The 17,625-nt window shown below is 31.7% G+C and overlaps 1 protein-coding gene across 1 annotated transcript; it reads left to right on the top strand.

Moving 5' to 3' along the window:
• Window positions 1-1,693: 1,693 nt before the first annotated feature.
• Window positions 1,694-11,826, top strand: LOC148300982 (prolyl 4-hydroxylase subunit alpha-1-like). The gene is made up of 12 exons (XM_088274023.1): window positions 1,694-1,830; window positions 2,469-2,645; window positions 3,457-3,605; window positions 4,160-4,316; window positions 4,914-5,092; window positions 5,435-5,553; window positions 5,891-5,982; window positions 6,570-6,723; window positions 7,703-7,927; window positions 9,568-9,627; window positions 9,709-9,874; window positions 11,312-11,826. The coding sequence occupies exons 2-12, from the start codon at window positions 2,473-2,475 to the stop codon at window positions 11,443-11,445; spliced, it is 1,608 nt and encodes a 535-aa protein (XP_088130149.1). The 5' UTR covers window positions 1,694-1,830; window positions 2,469-2,472; the 3' UTR covers window positions 11,446-11,826.
• The last annotated feature ends 5,799 nt before the right edge of the window (window positions 11,827-17,625 follow it).

Here is a 17,625-nt window from a genome sequence, read left to right as displayed (position 1 = left end):
AGATTTTAGTAAATGTTTTTAGTAAAATGTGAGTTTTTCTTATCGTCATACATTTTACGATAGTCCCGTATTTAGGTACATTGAAACAAGTACCATAGTCTAGGGTCAATGCAACATTTGTCAGTGTTTGTTTACTGGATACAGGTACATAATGACATTTATTATTTTTCACATGATTTTTAATTTTTCAGATATTCTGCAATCTGACTTTTAAATTATCGAATTTTTCTTCTTTTTGACAAAATAAATTAAAAATAATTATACATTTTCATAACTAGTTGCTAATCAATTTTATCCATATCAAATGAGTGAATTCCTGTCTGAACGATGAACGAGTTTGTTATCAATAAGTTTATGTAAATGAAAAGTAATGTATGGTATAAATAAATTCAATTCTGTATGTTTTTATGGAATAATTTAATTACTAACGGGAAGGCGAAATGTTTTTTCATCCTTTGACTGCATTGCTGTATACGACCAAGATGGAAATAAAAATATTTTTAAATCTGTTATTATTACTTTTTAATTAGAGTTTAAAAAATCTTTTTATCTTTGTTTTATCCATTCATGGGCCCAAATTGAATTTGATTTTGTAGGGATTCTGAACAACATTCAACGGTGATTACAATAGATGAGTTTTCCCATTGATAAGAATGATTGCCGAATTATTGATCAGATACCGTGATCCAGGCGTCGTAACAAATATGAGATGGAATATGGTGTAGAAAAATGTAAGAATAAAAAAATAAATAAGATGGAGTTAAACAATTAATGTATATCAACATACAACATTTTGATTGTGTCCAAATACTTGTTCACAAAATCTGGATTATCTCCAATTACAGGAGTTATTTTCATATTATTTTTTGACATCTCATCAAAGATGAAGAAGAATATGGAAGTCTGGGCATTTACGGGGCTGACGACCGTCATAGGCTGGTTTAAGTGATCACTTTACACACGTGTAACATTCACTAATTCTACCCATTATTGACAACCACAAAAATGAAAATGAAAATTGTATTTTCTGGCGTTTCTCATTTGTGTGATTATAATCCAGGATTCGGACCTCACATACACATAAGAGTTTCTGCTTAGTAAAAAGCTTCTTTACATCTCACCAATAGATGTCTCTAGCGAAGTTCTAGTGATTCAAGAACAAGGTTTCTAAATTGGTTCATATATATAGAACTTCCAAGAATTTGAGTAGTGTGTTTGTCAATAATGGGTAGAATTGGTGAATGTTACACGTGTGCAAAGTGATCACTTAAACCAGCCTATGACGGTCGTCAGCCCCGTAAATGCCCAGACTTCCATATTCTTCTTCATCTTTGATGAGATGTCAAAAAATAATATATCAACATATGTATTCCATATATTTAAAAAAATATCAATCTTCAAAGTTACATATTTTATTTTTAGTTCATAGTAAAACTAAAATATATTGTAAAAACATGCTAGTATATATTTTAATGTGGAAATATTTAGGGGAATTGTAGTCGAAAATGTCTGAATTATTTTTCACTACGCCTATAAATTTCTTTAATGGCTGTTGTTCCATATTGTGTTTATATCTTTAAGACTGTCGTGGTGATAATATTTAACACTTTGTGGGGTATTTGAATAACTTACTTTGAAATAAATTGTCCAGCGCATAAATGTACATCAGAAGTGCTTTTTCTCCTTTGCAAAACTTGTGAACAGTTAATCTTCCATTAACCGTTGTTTTGTTTTCTTATATGAAGTTATGTAATATTTTAATTTATTTTTGGGTTAAGAAAGTGTTTCTCTATTAATAAAAGTATTTTATTAATGTTTGGAGGCAAATAGGTATTTATTATGATTGCGTTTTTCTTTACTTTTTTTGTTTTTAGATCGTTACAATTGAAGTCTATTGCAAAATAAAATATCATATTTATATTTAACGTGATAAATATTTGTTTTTTTTTAAATATACTGATCATTACCCAGAATATAATAAAAATTATATTTATTCCGTCGCCAATATTACAAGAACTTGTAAACATTTTGGGATCACTTGTGTCACAGGATTGCATATTTATTCTCGTACAAGCTTGTGTAATGTATACTAGTCCATGAGTATAATAAATACATCATAAGATATTACAAATAATCTTTTTGCTTGAACAAGATTAATTGCAGAGAGTATTATTTTTCCTTAATGAAGTCGAAACACTTATGACATTCTCATGTAGTCCCCTTTTTTCAATATATTTTTTATTGTAAAGTCAATACTAGAATCTAAAACCTGTATTTGCCATATCGTTTAGCAATTAACTAGTGCAAAATGATAAGCAAATGAGCTAGATGATTTCATTTACACCTTCGCTTTCTTATTATAACATCAAGTTTCAATAATATTTGTATTTTTAAAGTAAGGGTGCGTTGGAACAATAAAAATAGAACGGTCTTTTGTGTATTGTATTGTTGTTTTTTTTTTATCTCAGGCAAATGATGTGGATTATCTCATTATTTTGCTGTGCTTGCATTTGTGCAAGAATTCAGGCAGAAGTATACACTGCTTTTGCAGGGATGGAGTCGCTTCTAGAAACTGAAGATGCTTTATTACAGTCTCTAGAAGCATACATTATACAGCAGGAAGATCAATTAAAATCACTCAAGCAGTAAGTATTATTCTTTCACTAGTATTAACGTTTATATGTTTAACTTTTAAATTGGTTTAAATTTTTTTCATTGATCGATTCGGCAGTCGCTTTGTGGAAAATATTCAGTTTCACAATCTATGCAAGTAAAATGTAATAAAAAATTGTTCTTTTTTTCACCACTGATTTTAGGCGTAAGGTTTTCACATCGACGGATGATTTCTATAAAATCAATAAAAAACACTTTTCATACAAACAGTTTGACAAAATTACTTATTTTCACCCAAAATCTTTGAAACCATTGTGGTATTATGTAATATACCAAGGTACAAATGCCTTGTAGCAAAACCAGTGGCCAACTGTGGGGTAAATTAAAATAAGCATACGAGTCAAAATTGTGAAGTAGGTTGTAAAAAACAACTTTTTATTTAATTCTCAATTCCAAGAAATTCAAAACTTTTATCAGGTCTATGTCTATAAAAACAACAAAAAATTATGTATTTAGTTATTTACTTCTTGCTAAGGTGTCTCAAAACCAGCTTTTTTACAATATTATTTATTTAATATCACCCTGGACTGGTAGCAGGACTGATCACCTAGCTTTAATATAATTAAAAGTCAATTGCAATGGCGCAGTGACACTAAGCTTTTAGAAGTAGAAGAAAGGTTATCACTTTGCAATTTCGTAAGTTATTGATATTAAAAGATAAATCATGAATTTAGAAGCACCAAATAAGCAAATACGCATATTTTATAATCAAAGAAATGTGACACATATTTTTTATATTTACAATCATACATTTTTCTTTGATATTCTAATTATATTTTTCAGGCAATATGACGATTACCGTTCTGAATACAATACTGCCACAAGTGACACTAGTAACTACTTATCCAATCCTATAAATGCATTCAAAATAATAAAACACATCAATCTAGACTGGACTGAGACAGAAAGAAAAATAAATGAATCAGCAGCCAGTGAGTTTTATATATTTTAATCATAATAACTAACAATCTTTCAGTCAAGTTCACAGGTATGAAAGAAAAGATGAGTATGGTATTTGGTACCAGTATGGTGTCATCGTAATATAAACTACATCATAATATCATTTTTTTCTTAAGTTACATTTTTAATCGGTGTAAATCTACAATAATTTTAAATGCTTATTTCACTGTCATGTGTCAATCCAACTGACTGTCATTGAAATGAATTTGACATTTTTAATTGGATGATTGATAATTTTAATATTTTTACTTCAATGCATATTAACACCTTAATGACTGTCCCTGCCCGTTACTAAATTTGTTCCAAAGATTAAGGACTGGTCCCGGACAAAGTTGTAATTTTTTTCGAATGAAACAAGTGTGTTTGCTTTACTCAATAGAAGGCATTGAGTTATAAATATGATTTTACTTTATGACTAATTATAAATCCAGGATAAGGGATCAATCATTAACGGTTGGATCAAATTTTGGCACCAGAGCGGGACCGGTCATTAAGGTGTTAATAATGTCGCCATTTTGATTGGCAGGTTTCTCTAGTAAAATAACAGAGTTGAAGAGTCAACTTACGTTTCCCACGTCTGAGGATTTAAATGGGGCAGCCGAGGGTTTAATAAGATTACAGAAATTGTATGATTTGAACACACATGACATAGCCATAGGAAAACTCAATGGTGTCAAGTACAGGTGAGTTGAAATTTTAAAATTTGTTCAAAAACAAATGTCTTAACGACAAAGTGGATGATCTATCATAGTTAAGTGTTAAATAACGGCTCTACCATTATAATTTATCAAAGCTCCTGGCTAAGATTTTAACCGTAGCACAAATCATGATTCAACTTTACTGAATAACACTTTATTTGAGTAATGATTTGCCTCTAATAGAGCTTATTGTGTAAACTATTTTGTCAGTATAATTTAAGATAATAAATGTCATCCTTCCCTCGGTTCCTCTACTTCTCCCCCTCAACTCTTTACCTGATGCTACTAACTTTGCCTTCCTTGTTTTCATTAATGTACAGTTCCATAAATACACAATAAACACATGTTATAAATGATGAAAATATTATTAAAACAGTAAAAAAAAATTCGCTCTATCTTGGAATGGGTAAGCCTCTTTAGCAGAAGCAGCAAAATTTTGTATTGCACTTTGTAGCATCTAAATATTAATAAACATCCTCTAAAAAGTTGAGTGATCTAATATTTACTGACATCCTTGTACAAAGAAATATGATATAAACTATTTAAAATATAAATAATTGTGAGTTTATCTGATCCTTTCAGTGATCCGATGACAGCTGAGGAATGTTTTGAAGTAGGTCGCCAACTCTACAAGTCACACGAGTACTATGACATGGATCAATGGGTAAAAGAATCATTACACAGATATGAAGAGGAAATTAAGAAAACCATATCAAAAGAGCTGATTCTTGAACACATTGCCTTCTCTTCATTCGTTCTGGGTATATTTTAAACTAATATTGTAAATATTCATAACATTTTGAGTGTCTAAATTTTTATAATGCAATTATAAATTTATAACACTGTAGAACCTCTTATAACGAGCACCTCTGATAATGACCAAAAAAATATGAAAAAGTTGCTACCCTAACGAGCAACATTTCGCATAACGAGTTACAGAGAGTTTTCACGACATTCATTTGTGAGCCGGAACTTCCGCGCCAGTCAAAACAAAAAATGTTTCCCTTAAAAAGTAAGATTTTGGAAGGAATTATGCTCATTATAAGAGGTTCCACTGTATGAAATATTATGGATTCATTATTACTGTTTATTTTATTTTCCAGGGAATACTACAAATGCCCTTCTATTTTCAAAACAACTTCTAGAAGTAAATCCCAACAATACTAAAATTAAAGAAAACATTGAGTGGTATGAAAAGCGAATTCATGAAACACCTAATGAGGTGAGTAGAGATGTATAAGAATTTCAGGCTGTATTTAAATTATTTAATTTAAGTAAATACCACTTTTTCTTAAAATCCATTGTGACACGTGTTTCGATGCATTCTGCATCATTTCAAACACCATATGTAGGTCCTTGGGATGTTGAAGGCTGAAGAGGGGGTAGGAGCTATTTCTTATTTTTATTTATTTCTTTAATTATTATTTTTATTATTTTTACTAAGTAAAATAAAAAATGGATAGATACCACAAAGTGACTGCCGAATCAATTAATGAAAATATTTATCTTATGATATTACAAATCTAAGAAAATGAATTTTAATACGTTTTGTTTTGTAGAATACCACAGTGTTTGAGCAAGTACTTCCCGACGAAAAATACGCAGCACTTTGCAGAGACGATCTTGAGTTACCTGAAAGTGTTAAGAAAAAGTATGTGCACAATTGTTTAGTTTTACTGATAATCATATATTGTTTTTTAGTGGTAATTGTTTTAAACTTTATAAAATTAAACAACTTTGTTTTAACCATTTTTTTATTTATTATTAGTACATTTTACCAACCGGTTTTGACAAGAACCTTGTCATCATCTGGGTTTATTAAATTCTAAATCATTAAAATACTAAAAAACATTAAAATACTCATAGTTCATTACATTCCCTTAATAATAATAATAATGAAACCCTTATCCACACCCCAATGGTGCATAGGGCACTATGTCATATACCATGAAACGTTATCTCGATCGTTTACACATAAAGGAAAGGTGATCAGCCCTCCGCTTCAGGTACCAGTCCATGGTAATATTGAATAAACATTACAGTGAAAAAACATTTATATTTATTTTACCCCCCTTGGGAATCGAACCCGGGACCTCCAGAACGGTAGCCGAGCGTTCTGACCATTACACTACGGAGGCGGACTATACTTCCCTTACCAGTAATTATTTTAGGCTATGTCAATTCGATTAATAAATCATTGTTAAAATATTGTTGAAATATAAAATTAATATTTTTCAGTTTAAAATGCCGGTATATTTCCGGTCCTCATCCATTTCTACGACTGGCTCCCTTTAAATTGGAAGAGCATTATTTGGATCCATATGTTGTACTGTTCCATGATGTCTTGTATGAAAATGAAATGAAATATATCAAAGACACTGCTATGCCGAGGGTAAGGTTATCTATGGACAGCTTTACATATTAATGGAATCTTCCAGAAAGAAATACATTAAAATATAATCCATGATGTAAATTTAGAATTACTCTGACTTGTTGGCGAAATGAGAAATAAATTAGGTAACCTCATAGGAAAATAAAGGTAGACTTAGTATTTTCATTATCTGCTTAATCTGATTCCAAAACTTTATTATATTCCTACATATATGTAAGACAATTCATAGATTCTTGCATAAGCGTTCTTGCTTACTTTCTACTTTATATTTTAATGTATACGCTTTAAATTTTAGTTTGTAATGTATGTATATGTGGGGGTCTTCATCAAAACGTTACATTTCCATTATAAATGATTTTAAATAATCGATTCTAGCTTGTAAAATTGTTACGTTTTGGTGCGATTGAATGATTTTATATAGGTTTAACACAGGATTGGTCACGTTTTGTCACATCTTTTAGATTTTGATAGAATACAGTAAACAAAACAGATTTGCATTTAAAGGATTTTTTGTATAATATTGGAAATGTAACTTTTTGGTGAGGATCTCCTATTGTTATGTTAATTATTATTAAATAAATTTTATTTAAATTGAAAATACATATGAGCCGACAATATGATGGTACAAGAAGCAAACTAAGAATTTTCATATTATTTTTTGACATCTCATCAAAGATGAAGAAGAATATAGAAGTCTAGGCATTTACGGGGCTGACGACCTTTCCAAGAATTTGAGTAGTGTGGTTGTCAATAATGGGTAGAATTGGTGAATGTTACACGTGTGTAAAGTGATCACTTAAACCAGCCTATGACGGTCGTCAGCCCCGTAAATGCCCAGACTTCCATATTCTTCTTCATCTTTGATGAGATGTCAAAAAATAATATGAAAATAACTCCTGTAATTGGAGATAATCCAGATTTTGTGAACAAGTATTTGGAAACACTCAAAATGTTGTAAAAAAATATATTTACTTTATAGTTTCAACGGGCGACTGTGTATGACCGGAAATCAGGAGAAGCAATCAAAGCCAAGTTCCGTATCAGCAAATCAGCTTGGATATACGATTCGGAAAGCAAAATAATATCCACCATCACACAGAGGATCTCCGACATGACAGGACTGGATATGGACTCTTCTGAACCATTACAAATAGCTAACTATGGCATCGGTGGCCATTACGAACCACATTTTGACTTCATGGAGGTAAAAATATAAATGAATTTGAAATTGATGTAAATATTTTAACCAATATTTCATATTAGCAACGCCATCATATCCCGGATTCGATTCCCATGGGGGATCAACTAAAAATATAGAGAAAGCATGAAATGAGAATATTTATTTAATATCACCAAGAACTTGTATCCGAAATGTCTTTTTCTTCTTGGTGTAGGCCTTGTGGCCCGTTTTTAAAAGGGATAAGTCTCCTGCGATGTCGAATCCGAGCTGTCAATCCAACTATTTGGTGGTCTGCCTGGGAGTCGTCCTTCTTGGGGTTGTCTGTGAAATGCAATGTTGGAGAGTTTAGATGGTTCCATTCTCCTCACATGCACATACCATTGTCTTATTCGTTGCCTTCCCTACCTAACAACATATTCCATTTTGCATATATCTTGTAAACTCTTGACAGATATGCTCCTTACAGTCTTCATTTCTGACACTTTTAGCTCGTTTTTTTTTATTACTGCGGTGTTTGCTGCTTTGTATTCGATACCATATGTCATGATGGATCGTACATAAGTCTTATATATTTTAATTTTGTTGCTAATCTTCATGTCAGAAATGTAAGACTTGCCCTCATATAATTAACTCAATCATGTTTTAATTCAATCAAGATCAGGGAAATATGCGAAATCGAAGATGTCGTTAGGTGGGGAAGGCAACGAAGAAGACAATGGTATGCGCATGTGAGGAGAATGGAACCATCCAGACTCCCCCACATCGCATTGTACGGCCAACCCCATGGTAGACGACTTCCGGGCAGACCACCAAAGAGATGGGCCGATAGCTGGGAATCGACGTCGCAGGAGGCTAATCCCTCTTAAAAACAGGCCGTAAGGCCTACAATAAGAAGAAGAAGAAGAAGAAGAATGTTTTAATTGTGTGTTCGACCAATAGCCACTTATGGGATTGAGGCAAGAGCAGATACCTCTAGAACAAAATTTCGACTTCGAACCTCCGAGATGAAGACTCTCCGATCCATAACCGGAAACACATTGCGAGACCGAGTAAGAAATACCAACATCCGGAGCATGTGTAAGACGGAAGATATCGTGAGGTGGGGATGACAACGAAGGCGAAACTGGAATGATCATGTAAACAGAATGTCAGATGACAGACTTCCACGTATCGCCCTTCAAGGAATCCCTGAAGGACGCAGACCCCCAGGCAGACCTCCAAAAAGGTGGAAAGACAGCTGGGAGTCAACATCCCAAGAGCTATAAGCGGAGGCACAAACAGATCCTTAGGATCTAGAAAAAGAAGAAGAAGAAGAAGAAGATGTTTAAATCGCATCAGTCTGATACAGTACCCTATGGACCATTCAGTGCGAATAAGAGTAGGAAGAAGTAGAATATTTAATAACAGGTGCCGTAGCCCATACTTCGTAGACGATGAACTGTAAAACTGGCATTGTCAGTTTGATCCCGCCAATTGCAAAATGAATTCAATTTGATTTTATTTATCAATTGGTCTAGACATTTATGATGTATTTTACAAGTCAACCTTCCGTATTTTTACCATCCTCTCTGCAGCCACTTAAATTGAGGCTTTGTGGGTTATTCCCCTAAAAATTCAAAATATATTACGCACTGTTTCTAGTTATCTTTTACTTCCATTTTTAGAATAATGATCCTGGAATTCGACTGGATGTCGGCAACAGAATAGCAACAGCGATGTTTTATGTGAGTTTAATTAACCAAAATACTTTATCTGAAATATAAATTAATTTCTGAGATATATTACGCATTTTATATTTACTATAGATGACAAACGTAGCCGAAGGAGGCCATACAGTGTTCCCAGTAATAGGCGTAAGTGTGAAGCCGAAGAAAGGATCTGCAGTTTTCTGGTATAATCTTTATGCTTCCGGAGAAGGGAATTTTGCAACCAGACACGCAGCTTGTCCCGTATTGCTGGGAGTCAAGTGGGGTGAGAATTTCAATTAAAATTAATATTTAACATTTATTTATTTATAGATTTAGTTTGTAGAACTCCATTTCAATTTATGTATTAAGTATTAAAATCAAACACTGATTTTTAGAGTCTACTAAATTGTATTTTATTATTAAAAACACATAAAAATAAAAATTGTGACAATCGTTTCAATTCATAATGGCATTTTCAAACTACATAAAATCACATTTGGTACAAATTAAACGCCAAATCTATAAATAAATTGAAGGTGGCTGATATAGTATACCCAGGTGATTTTGTGTACTTTGGAAATGCCATAACAAGGTGAAACAATTGTCATAAATTTTATTTTTATGACAATTAAGTTGACTCTAAAAGTCAGTGTTTAATTTTAATATTTAATATAGAAATTAACATTTAATTGATAAATACGACTATTTACTAACACACTTAGGACGGGAAAGGTAATTCTACCTGTTCGGTCGATTGATGTTTACGGACGGGAAGGGTATTTTTACCTTCTACACGGGCCTCATTTCAAAGTCAGAAAAGAAGGAATTACATATTTAATATTGTTATATGAATATTATGTACCAGTCTCTTTGTTATTTTCTTAAGTATATAAACATAATTATGAAATCCCGTCGCCAGCGGTCCGCAGGTGTAAAAAAACACCCGTCCATGTATTAATTAGAGAAACCTAGATTTGTGAACAAGGATTTGGACACACCCTAAATGTTGTGAAAAAAATTACTGGTCAAATCATAAGCTGTATAAAAAAATCAATAATGTTTTCAGGGATCTCCCAGTATGTAAAATAATCCGTTTAGGATCTTGCATATATTTATCTAATATAAAATTATCTCTTCTCAAAAAAATATTTCTCACACCAATTATAAATGGCTCCCACGAACTCAAACATGAAACATTACGAGATTTATGATATATATCATAAATCTCATCACATGTTTATGCATATGTATGAGTTCCAAAAATTTTAGTAGTGTGATTGTCAATCATGGGTAGAATGGTGAATGCTATGCGTGTGTAGTATTCACCATTCTACTCACGATGTGATCACTTAACCACCCTACGACATGTCATAGGCTCTGGTTTTCATATTCTTCTTCATCTACATATGTTGAGATGTCAAAATTCAAATTAATTCCTGTTGTATTTAACATTTAATTGGTAAATACAACTGTTTGTTCAAATCTTTTGTGACATGTGATCTGTTTTGATTTCCACAGAGCAAAATTACAAAAAAAACATTCTTGTTAAAGGAGATTTATTGATATTCAGATATCTATATTGATGATCAACAGTAGTTTTTACGAGAAATATAAAAATATTATGTTGATTGGAACACCACAAATAGTTTTCCCGAATTTGGAAAATGTTAGTTAGAATACATTTCATATATATTCATTTATAACATATTACATTTTTCAGTTTCTAACAAATGGATTCATCAACTTGGACAGGAATTACTAAAACCATGTCATTTGGAATTTCAAGATGAAGGATTTAATAATATAAAGTACCCTGAACCTGTTTTGAAGCAAAATAAGAAAGTTAAACATTAATCGCATAATAAAACATTACATTAATTTCATATTTAATATGAAAGAAATAAAAATAATCATTACATGAAATTATGTCAACCGTTTAATGACAAAACAATGCATTAGTTACATTTTGCATAATTTACTTAAAATAAAAGAGAAATATTTGTGTTTTTTATTATTTATAAATATTTTTCAATTTCATACTATTTCTGTAAGCCTGCTCATTATTAGGAATATGCATCAAATTGTGGTAGAGTGGGTTTGAACCGAGAAACTCTGACTTAAGAGTCCGCGACACCAACCGTGGGACCACAACCCGACACAGCACAGATAAAGCAGTTGATGTGTTCGATAATTTTCCCATTCCTCGAAAATGACTAACATGATTTAATAAATTACTGAAAATGATGATATATCTTTAATTATCAAAGTGCCTTATTCCTTTTTCACTTCCTTCCCCATATAGCAGTAATACCCATCTGCCTGAGTTTCTTAAATAATATAATTTATATCCCTTCTAAAGCTTTCCACTTCTTTCAGATCTGAAGAGCAAGATTGATCACCCTGCCTTCATAGGCAGGGTGATCAGTCGCAATTCGGTTTTTGGATTCAATGACTTCAGTTTATCACGCCAATCAGTGCTCGAATTTGGTTGCATGTTGTCTATTTCTAGCTCTTATATTTGATAATTTGACATCAAAAACAACACATCCCATTGCAACACAAAGCCGGCGAATCGCTGGCCAAGGTCAATTTGTCACTGACTCACAAAGCCGGCCATTCGCCGGTTTATCTTTGAAGTGATTTTTTTTAACATTAAAACTGAATTACAATAGTTTTCACAACTCTGAACTGAATACACTCTTTCAAAACTACCTGGGGATGAGCCATAATGACCTAGCTAACGAACAACAACAAAATGATGCTTTTATGTTTTACCATTTTTATTTTGTGTATATTTTAGTCGTTATGTTATTTTAATAAAAAAATTTGTTAAAATTAAATAGTGTGTTGTATGAACAAATGATGTTATCTTTATTAGTGGTGCAATGAGTTAAGCCAGCGGTTCCCAATCTTTTTCAGCCCGCGTCGCACTTACAAGTTTAGTATTTTGTCACGGCGCCCTACATTAGTAAGATATTTGGAATAGAAATAGTGACTATATATATGTATATATTTTTGTCCGCCTCCGCAGTGTAATGGTCAGCACGCTCGGCTACCGTTCTGGAGGTCCCGGGTTTGATTCCCAAGGGGGGTAAAATAAATACAGGTGATTTTTTTTCACTGTAATATTTATTCAATATTACCCTGGACTGGTACCTGAAGCGGAGGGCTGATCACCTTTCCTTCATGTGTAAACGATCAAGATAACACTGCGTTTATATGATGCAGTGCCCTATGCACCATTGGGTGCGGATAAGGGTTTAAAATATATATATATATATATATATATATATATATATATATATATATATATATATATATATATATATATATATATATATATATATATATATATATATATATATATATATATATATAGGGTCTTTCAATAAAGACTTTCAAACTTTCACAGTTAATAGCGACCATATTTTTGATGCTACATCTCTGACGCACACTTTGTTTTGTTAAAATTTAAAGATAGAAAGCACTTAATGAAAGATCCTGTATATATTATAGTAGAAAGAAATAGGTAACCGCAATAATAGTAGTTGGGTAGATAGGCACAAAAATTAAACCATCCACAATATGAAATTGAGTTTTGTTATATTTATAAGAATTCAGAATTGAAACCGAGAACAACAAAAAAGAAAATATTTGTTTGTAAATACCATATCAATAAAACGAAAAAGTAGCAGTTACCCATTAATCACACCTTTACTGCAAATAAGTAATGGATATAAATATTGAATATTTCACATACAATACAGGAAATTATTACATTGTGCATGTATAATGTTTAGCATTTTTACAGTTGCTTTATCTGCTGATGAATGTATAATAATATATCACAGATAACATTTCTTTATCTAAAAACTAGAATTACTGATAACTTATTGATCTACAATCAATTTGCCTTTTTCGAGTTACTAAAACACTCATTGACAAGGTTGATTTCAGTAAAAACTTATATATTTATTAATTTGGCGTTTAATTAGCAGAACTCCATAATTTATATTTTACATATCAAAATCAAACACTGATTTTTAGAGTCTACTTAATTGTATTTTACTATCAAAAACACGCAAAAATAAAATTTGTGAAAATTGTTTCGCTCTAGTTATGACATTATCAAACTACTGTACAGTAACAAGGCGAAACAATTATCACGAATTTTATTTTTATGCGTTTTTAATAATAAAATACAATTTAGTAGGCTCTAAAATCAGTGTGTGGTTTTAATAATTAAAATATAAAACTTTTATATTTTGGTTACATCTCAGAAAACTAGTTTAAAATAATAAATAATGAAATAATGAACAAGTGCAGATTTTAAGTGGAAAAATCAAAAACATATTGTTGGAATTATACAATATTATTCAAAACCTGTCGGTAAAATGTGGCTTCTCTGGTTGTTTTCGTGTTTGTGTGTTTCAGCGAGAGTACAAGCCGAGGTATACACTGCTCTGTCTGGAATGGAGTCACTTCTAGAAACCGAAGACGCTTTATTAACTTCATTGCAAACTTATATTATGGAACAAGAAGACCAACTAAGAGTACTCCAGAAGTAAGTTTGGAAAATTTATTTTATGAACAATTATGGCAACGCGATGGTAACTAAGTCATTATTACACAAAGGCAGAGTGAGTCCTGCACTCTAGATTCATTTATATTTTTGACTAATACAGTAAGTCCTCTACTTAGGTGATTAATTCGTTCCATAGGTTTTCATGTAAGTCGAAAAATCATGTGAGACGAAAAAAATTATTTGGGATTTATTTGATACATGGTATATAATAATATGCGCTAGTTTCAAAGAATATAGTACATGTGTGAAAATTAATATGTGAAAATAATAGCATATATTTGATAAAACATTGTTATTTTTAGCAGTTATTATTCGATCAGATATGTTTGTACATAATTATTTCTGTGTACATACATCATAGTTACATTTAAGTACAAACTACTTACAACATTTTGAGTGTGTCCAAATACTTGTTCACAAAATCTGGATTATCTCCAATTACAGGAGTTATTTTCATATTATTTTTTGACATCTCATCAAAGATGAAGAAGAATATGGAAGTCTGGGCATTTATGGGGCTGAAGACTGGTCAATTATCTGGTCAAATTATAAGCTTAATAATAAAAATGAAAATGGTATTTTCTGGCGTTTCTTATGTGTGTGATTATAATCGAGTGTTTGGACCTCACATACTAATATAAGAGTTTCTGCTTAGTAAAAAGCTTCTTTACATCCCACCAATAGATGTCTCTAGTGAAGTTCTAGTGATTCAAGAACAAGGTTTCTAAATTGGTTCATATACATATATATAGAACTTCCGAGAATTTGAGTGATGTGGTTGTCAATAATGGGTAGAATTGGTGAATGTTACACGTGTGTAAGGTGATCACTTAAACCAGCCTATGACGGTCATCAGTCCCGTAAATGCCCAGACTTCCATATTCTTCTTCATCTTTGATAAGATGTCAAAAAATAATATACAAACTACTTATTTATTGTATCTGCAGACAGTTGGTAGAATTCCATAACGCTCTCTGGAGTGTTTGATAATGTCTTAATAAGACGAAACGCGTCACGTTTTAACACATACATAAATAAATGTAGAATTCAATCCAATAAACCTTGTTTAATTTTGGATATATTACCCAACAATACAAAGTACTTATTAATTGTAAATATTTTCATTAATTGATTCGGCAGTCACTTTGTGGTAAAATCTATCCATTTTTAATTGATATTTTACTAAGTAAATACCTTCAACGTCCCAAGGACCACTATCTAAAATTTGGATTTAGCTTCACATACGGTGTTTGAAAATCATGCGGAATGCATCGAAACACATGTCACAGTAGATTTCAAGAAATAGTGGTATTTATAAGTAAAACATTAATATAAATATTTCCCTAGTTTTGGTAATTATCGTAGATTGCATTAGCAACAATTTTTTTACATAATCCATAATTCGATCATTCTTCTTAATAATATTTATTGTAATCGTAGAATGAGACATATTATGAGCTCGTGTGATGTGCAAATGCAGTGCCCAAAATAATTTATGTAAATAAATGACGTAAGTACGAATTCACGGAAGTCGAAATCAGATAGTGGAGGACTTACTGCATATATATGTTTATTGGGATGCACATGATGTAACTGAATGGGCTCACGGTGAAAGATAGTTAAGCTATTTAAGAAATGAGTAGTATAGTGTCCGCCTCCGTAGTGTAATGGTCAGCGCGCTCGGCTACCGCACTGGTGGTCCCTGGTTCGATTCCCAAGGGGGGGTGAAAATAAATATTAGTGATTTTACACTCTTTTATTAATATTACCCTGGACAGGTCCTTAAAGCGCAGGAGTGATCACCTTGCCTTCATATAAGTAGTGAACAAGATAACTCGAGGTCAATATGATGCAGTGCCCTATACACCATTGGAGAATAAGAAAGATGAGTATAGGTACTATGGGAGAGGGAAAGGAGAAAAGCAGCATACCTCGGCTGTCCAAACTCAATACACAGTAAGGGACATTTTTTTTGTTGAATATTTTTTTTGCATTTTTGGACTAAGTAGAATCTACTTAGTCCAAAAATGCAGAAAAAACGTACTACAAAAAAATGTCCCTTACTGTGTTTTGAGTTTGGACAGCCGACCTGCAGGTTGAGCATAATGCTAAGACTTGTTTTGGGGCTAGATTCCACCTTCACGAGTCTCAAATTACTGATTGACAATTTTATTTTTATATTAAAAATAAATACATTGTTAACCTGTCCTAATTACTCAGTCTAGATTTATAAGTTCACGTAAAATTTTTAATGTATTATACATAATAAGAAAAAAAGGAATTATTGGGTTTATGTTTCAGGTTACATGATGATTACCGCTCTGAACATAAAACCGCTATGATGGATGCCAGTAACTACGTGTCTAATCCTATAAATGCGTTCAAAATAATAAAACACATCACTTCAGATTGGAATGAAATAGAAAAAAAGATAAGTGATTCTGCTGCCAGTGAGTGTATTTGACAATACTTTCTTCTTCTTCTATAACCGTCATTCGCACACAATGGTGCATGGGGCACTGCACCACACCAAGTGTTATCTTAGTCTTTGTATTAATCTTTAAATCAAACACAGATTTTTTGAGTCTACTAAGTTGTATTTTATTTTTAAAAAACACATAAAAATTAATATTGTGGCAATTGTTTCACCTAGTTATGGCATTTTCAAACGTATGTGAAGATTAAATGGACTGACAGTCCTTTTATAAATCCATTTATAAATTCTTAAAAAATAATATTACCAACAATTAATTGTATTTAGTTCAAAAACATTCGTTCACAGGTACACATAACTTTATCTTTATATGAATTGAATTAAATAAATAAAATAAATAAAAATAAACCAATATTCATTTCTCTACATGAATTACAAATATGCTTTTGATTTCCATCAATTGCTATTAACTTTATGATAAATTAGAATTTTTCGTGGAATATTATCTAATCATAAAATACATAAAGGCAAGGCATTAAAATTCAACTGAAAACATGTCAAATTTTGATTCAAGGGTAGCATTGCAAACCATTTGAACCTTGAGGACAATTTATAATTTTATATCATAGTCAATGCTATAAAGCAACATATTTTCTTGGAAAAAAATATTTACACTAGCAAATATGATATATATCAAAATTATCGATATTTTATTTCATGGGTTTTCTTTGATAGTATCATAACGATGACATCACACAAACAACGTTTTAAGTAAAATATCGTGGACAAATCATAAAAATAATCTGAAGTGTGGTTTTAGTGTTTAAATACCACCACAGATGGTAGTATTTACAAGTGCCATTTTAGAAATATATATCACCAGGCTTTAGTTATAAGCGCGGCCATTCATGTGCACCCATACTCTTTGAGGCAAGTTATGTTTGGATGACCACATATGGTCCTACTCCGGGACAGGTTAAAAGAGAGCTGGCTTAAGGTCCTGTCATTTTACTCC

The sequence above is a fragment of the Brachycentrus maculatus genome, unplaced genomic scaffold (assembly GCF_059751285.1).
Source record: "Brachycentrus maculatus isolate JH-2025_06_01 unplaced genomic scaffold, ASM5975128v1 h1tg000624l, whole genome shotgun sequence".
NCBI classification, from domain to species: domain Eukaryota; kingdom Metazoa; phylum Arthropoda; class Insecta; order Trichoptera; family Brachycentridae; genus Brachycentrus; species Brachycentrus maculatus.
Note: the sequence above shows the minus strand (reverse complement) of the source record. Positions and strands in the feature narration are given on the sequence as shown.

Excerpts from the sequence above, each read along its gene's own strand:
- LOC148300982 (XM_088274023.1), top strand. The coding sequence starts at position 2,473 with ATGATGTGGATTATCTCATTATTTTGCTGTGCTTGCATTTGTGCAAGA. Across the intron at positions 3,606-4,159 it reads AATAAATGAATCAGCAGCCA|GTTTCTCTAGTAAAATAACA; the intron begins GTGAGTTTTATA and ends TTTGATTGGCAG. Across the intron at positions 9,875-11,311 it reads ATTGCTGGGAGTCAAGTGGG|TTTCTAACAAATGGATTCAT; the intron begins GTGAGAATTTCA and ends TACATTTTTCAG.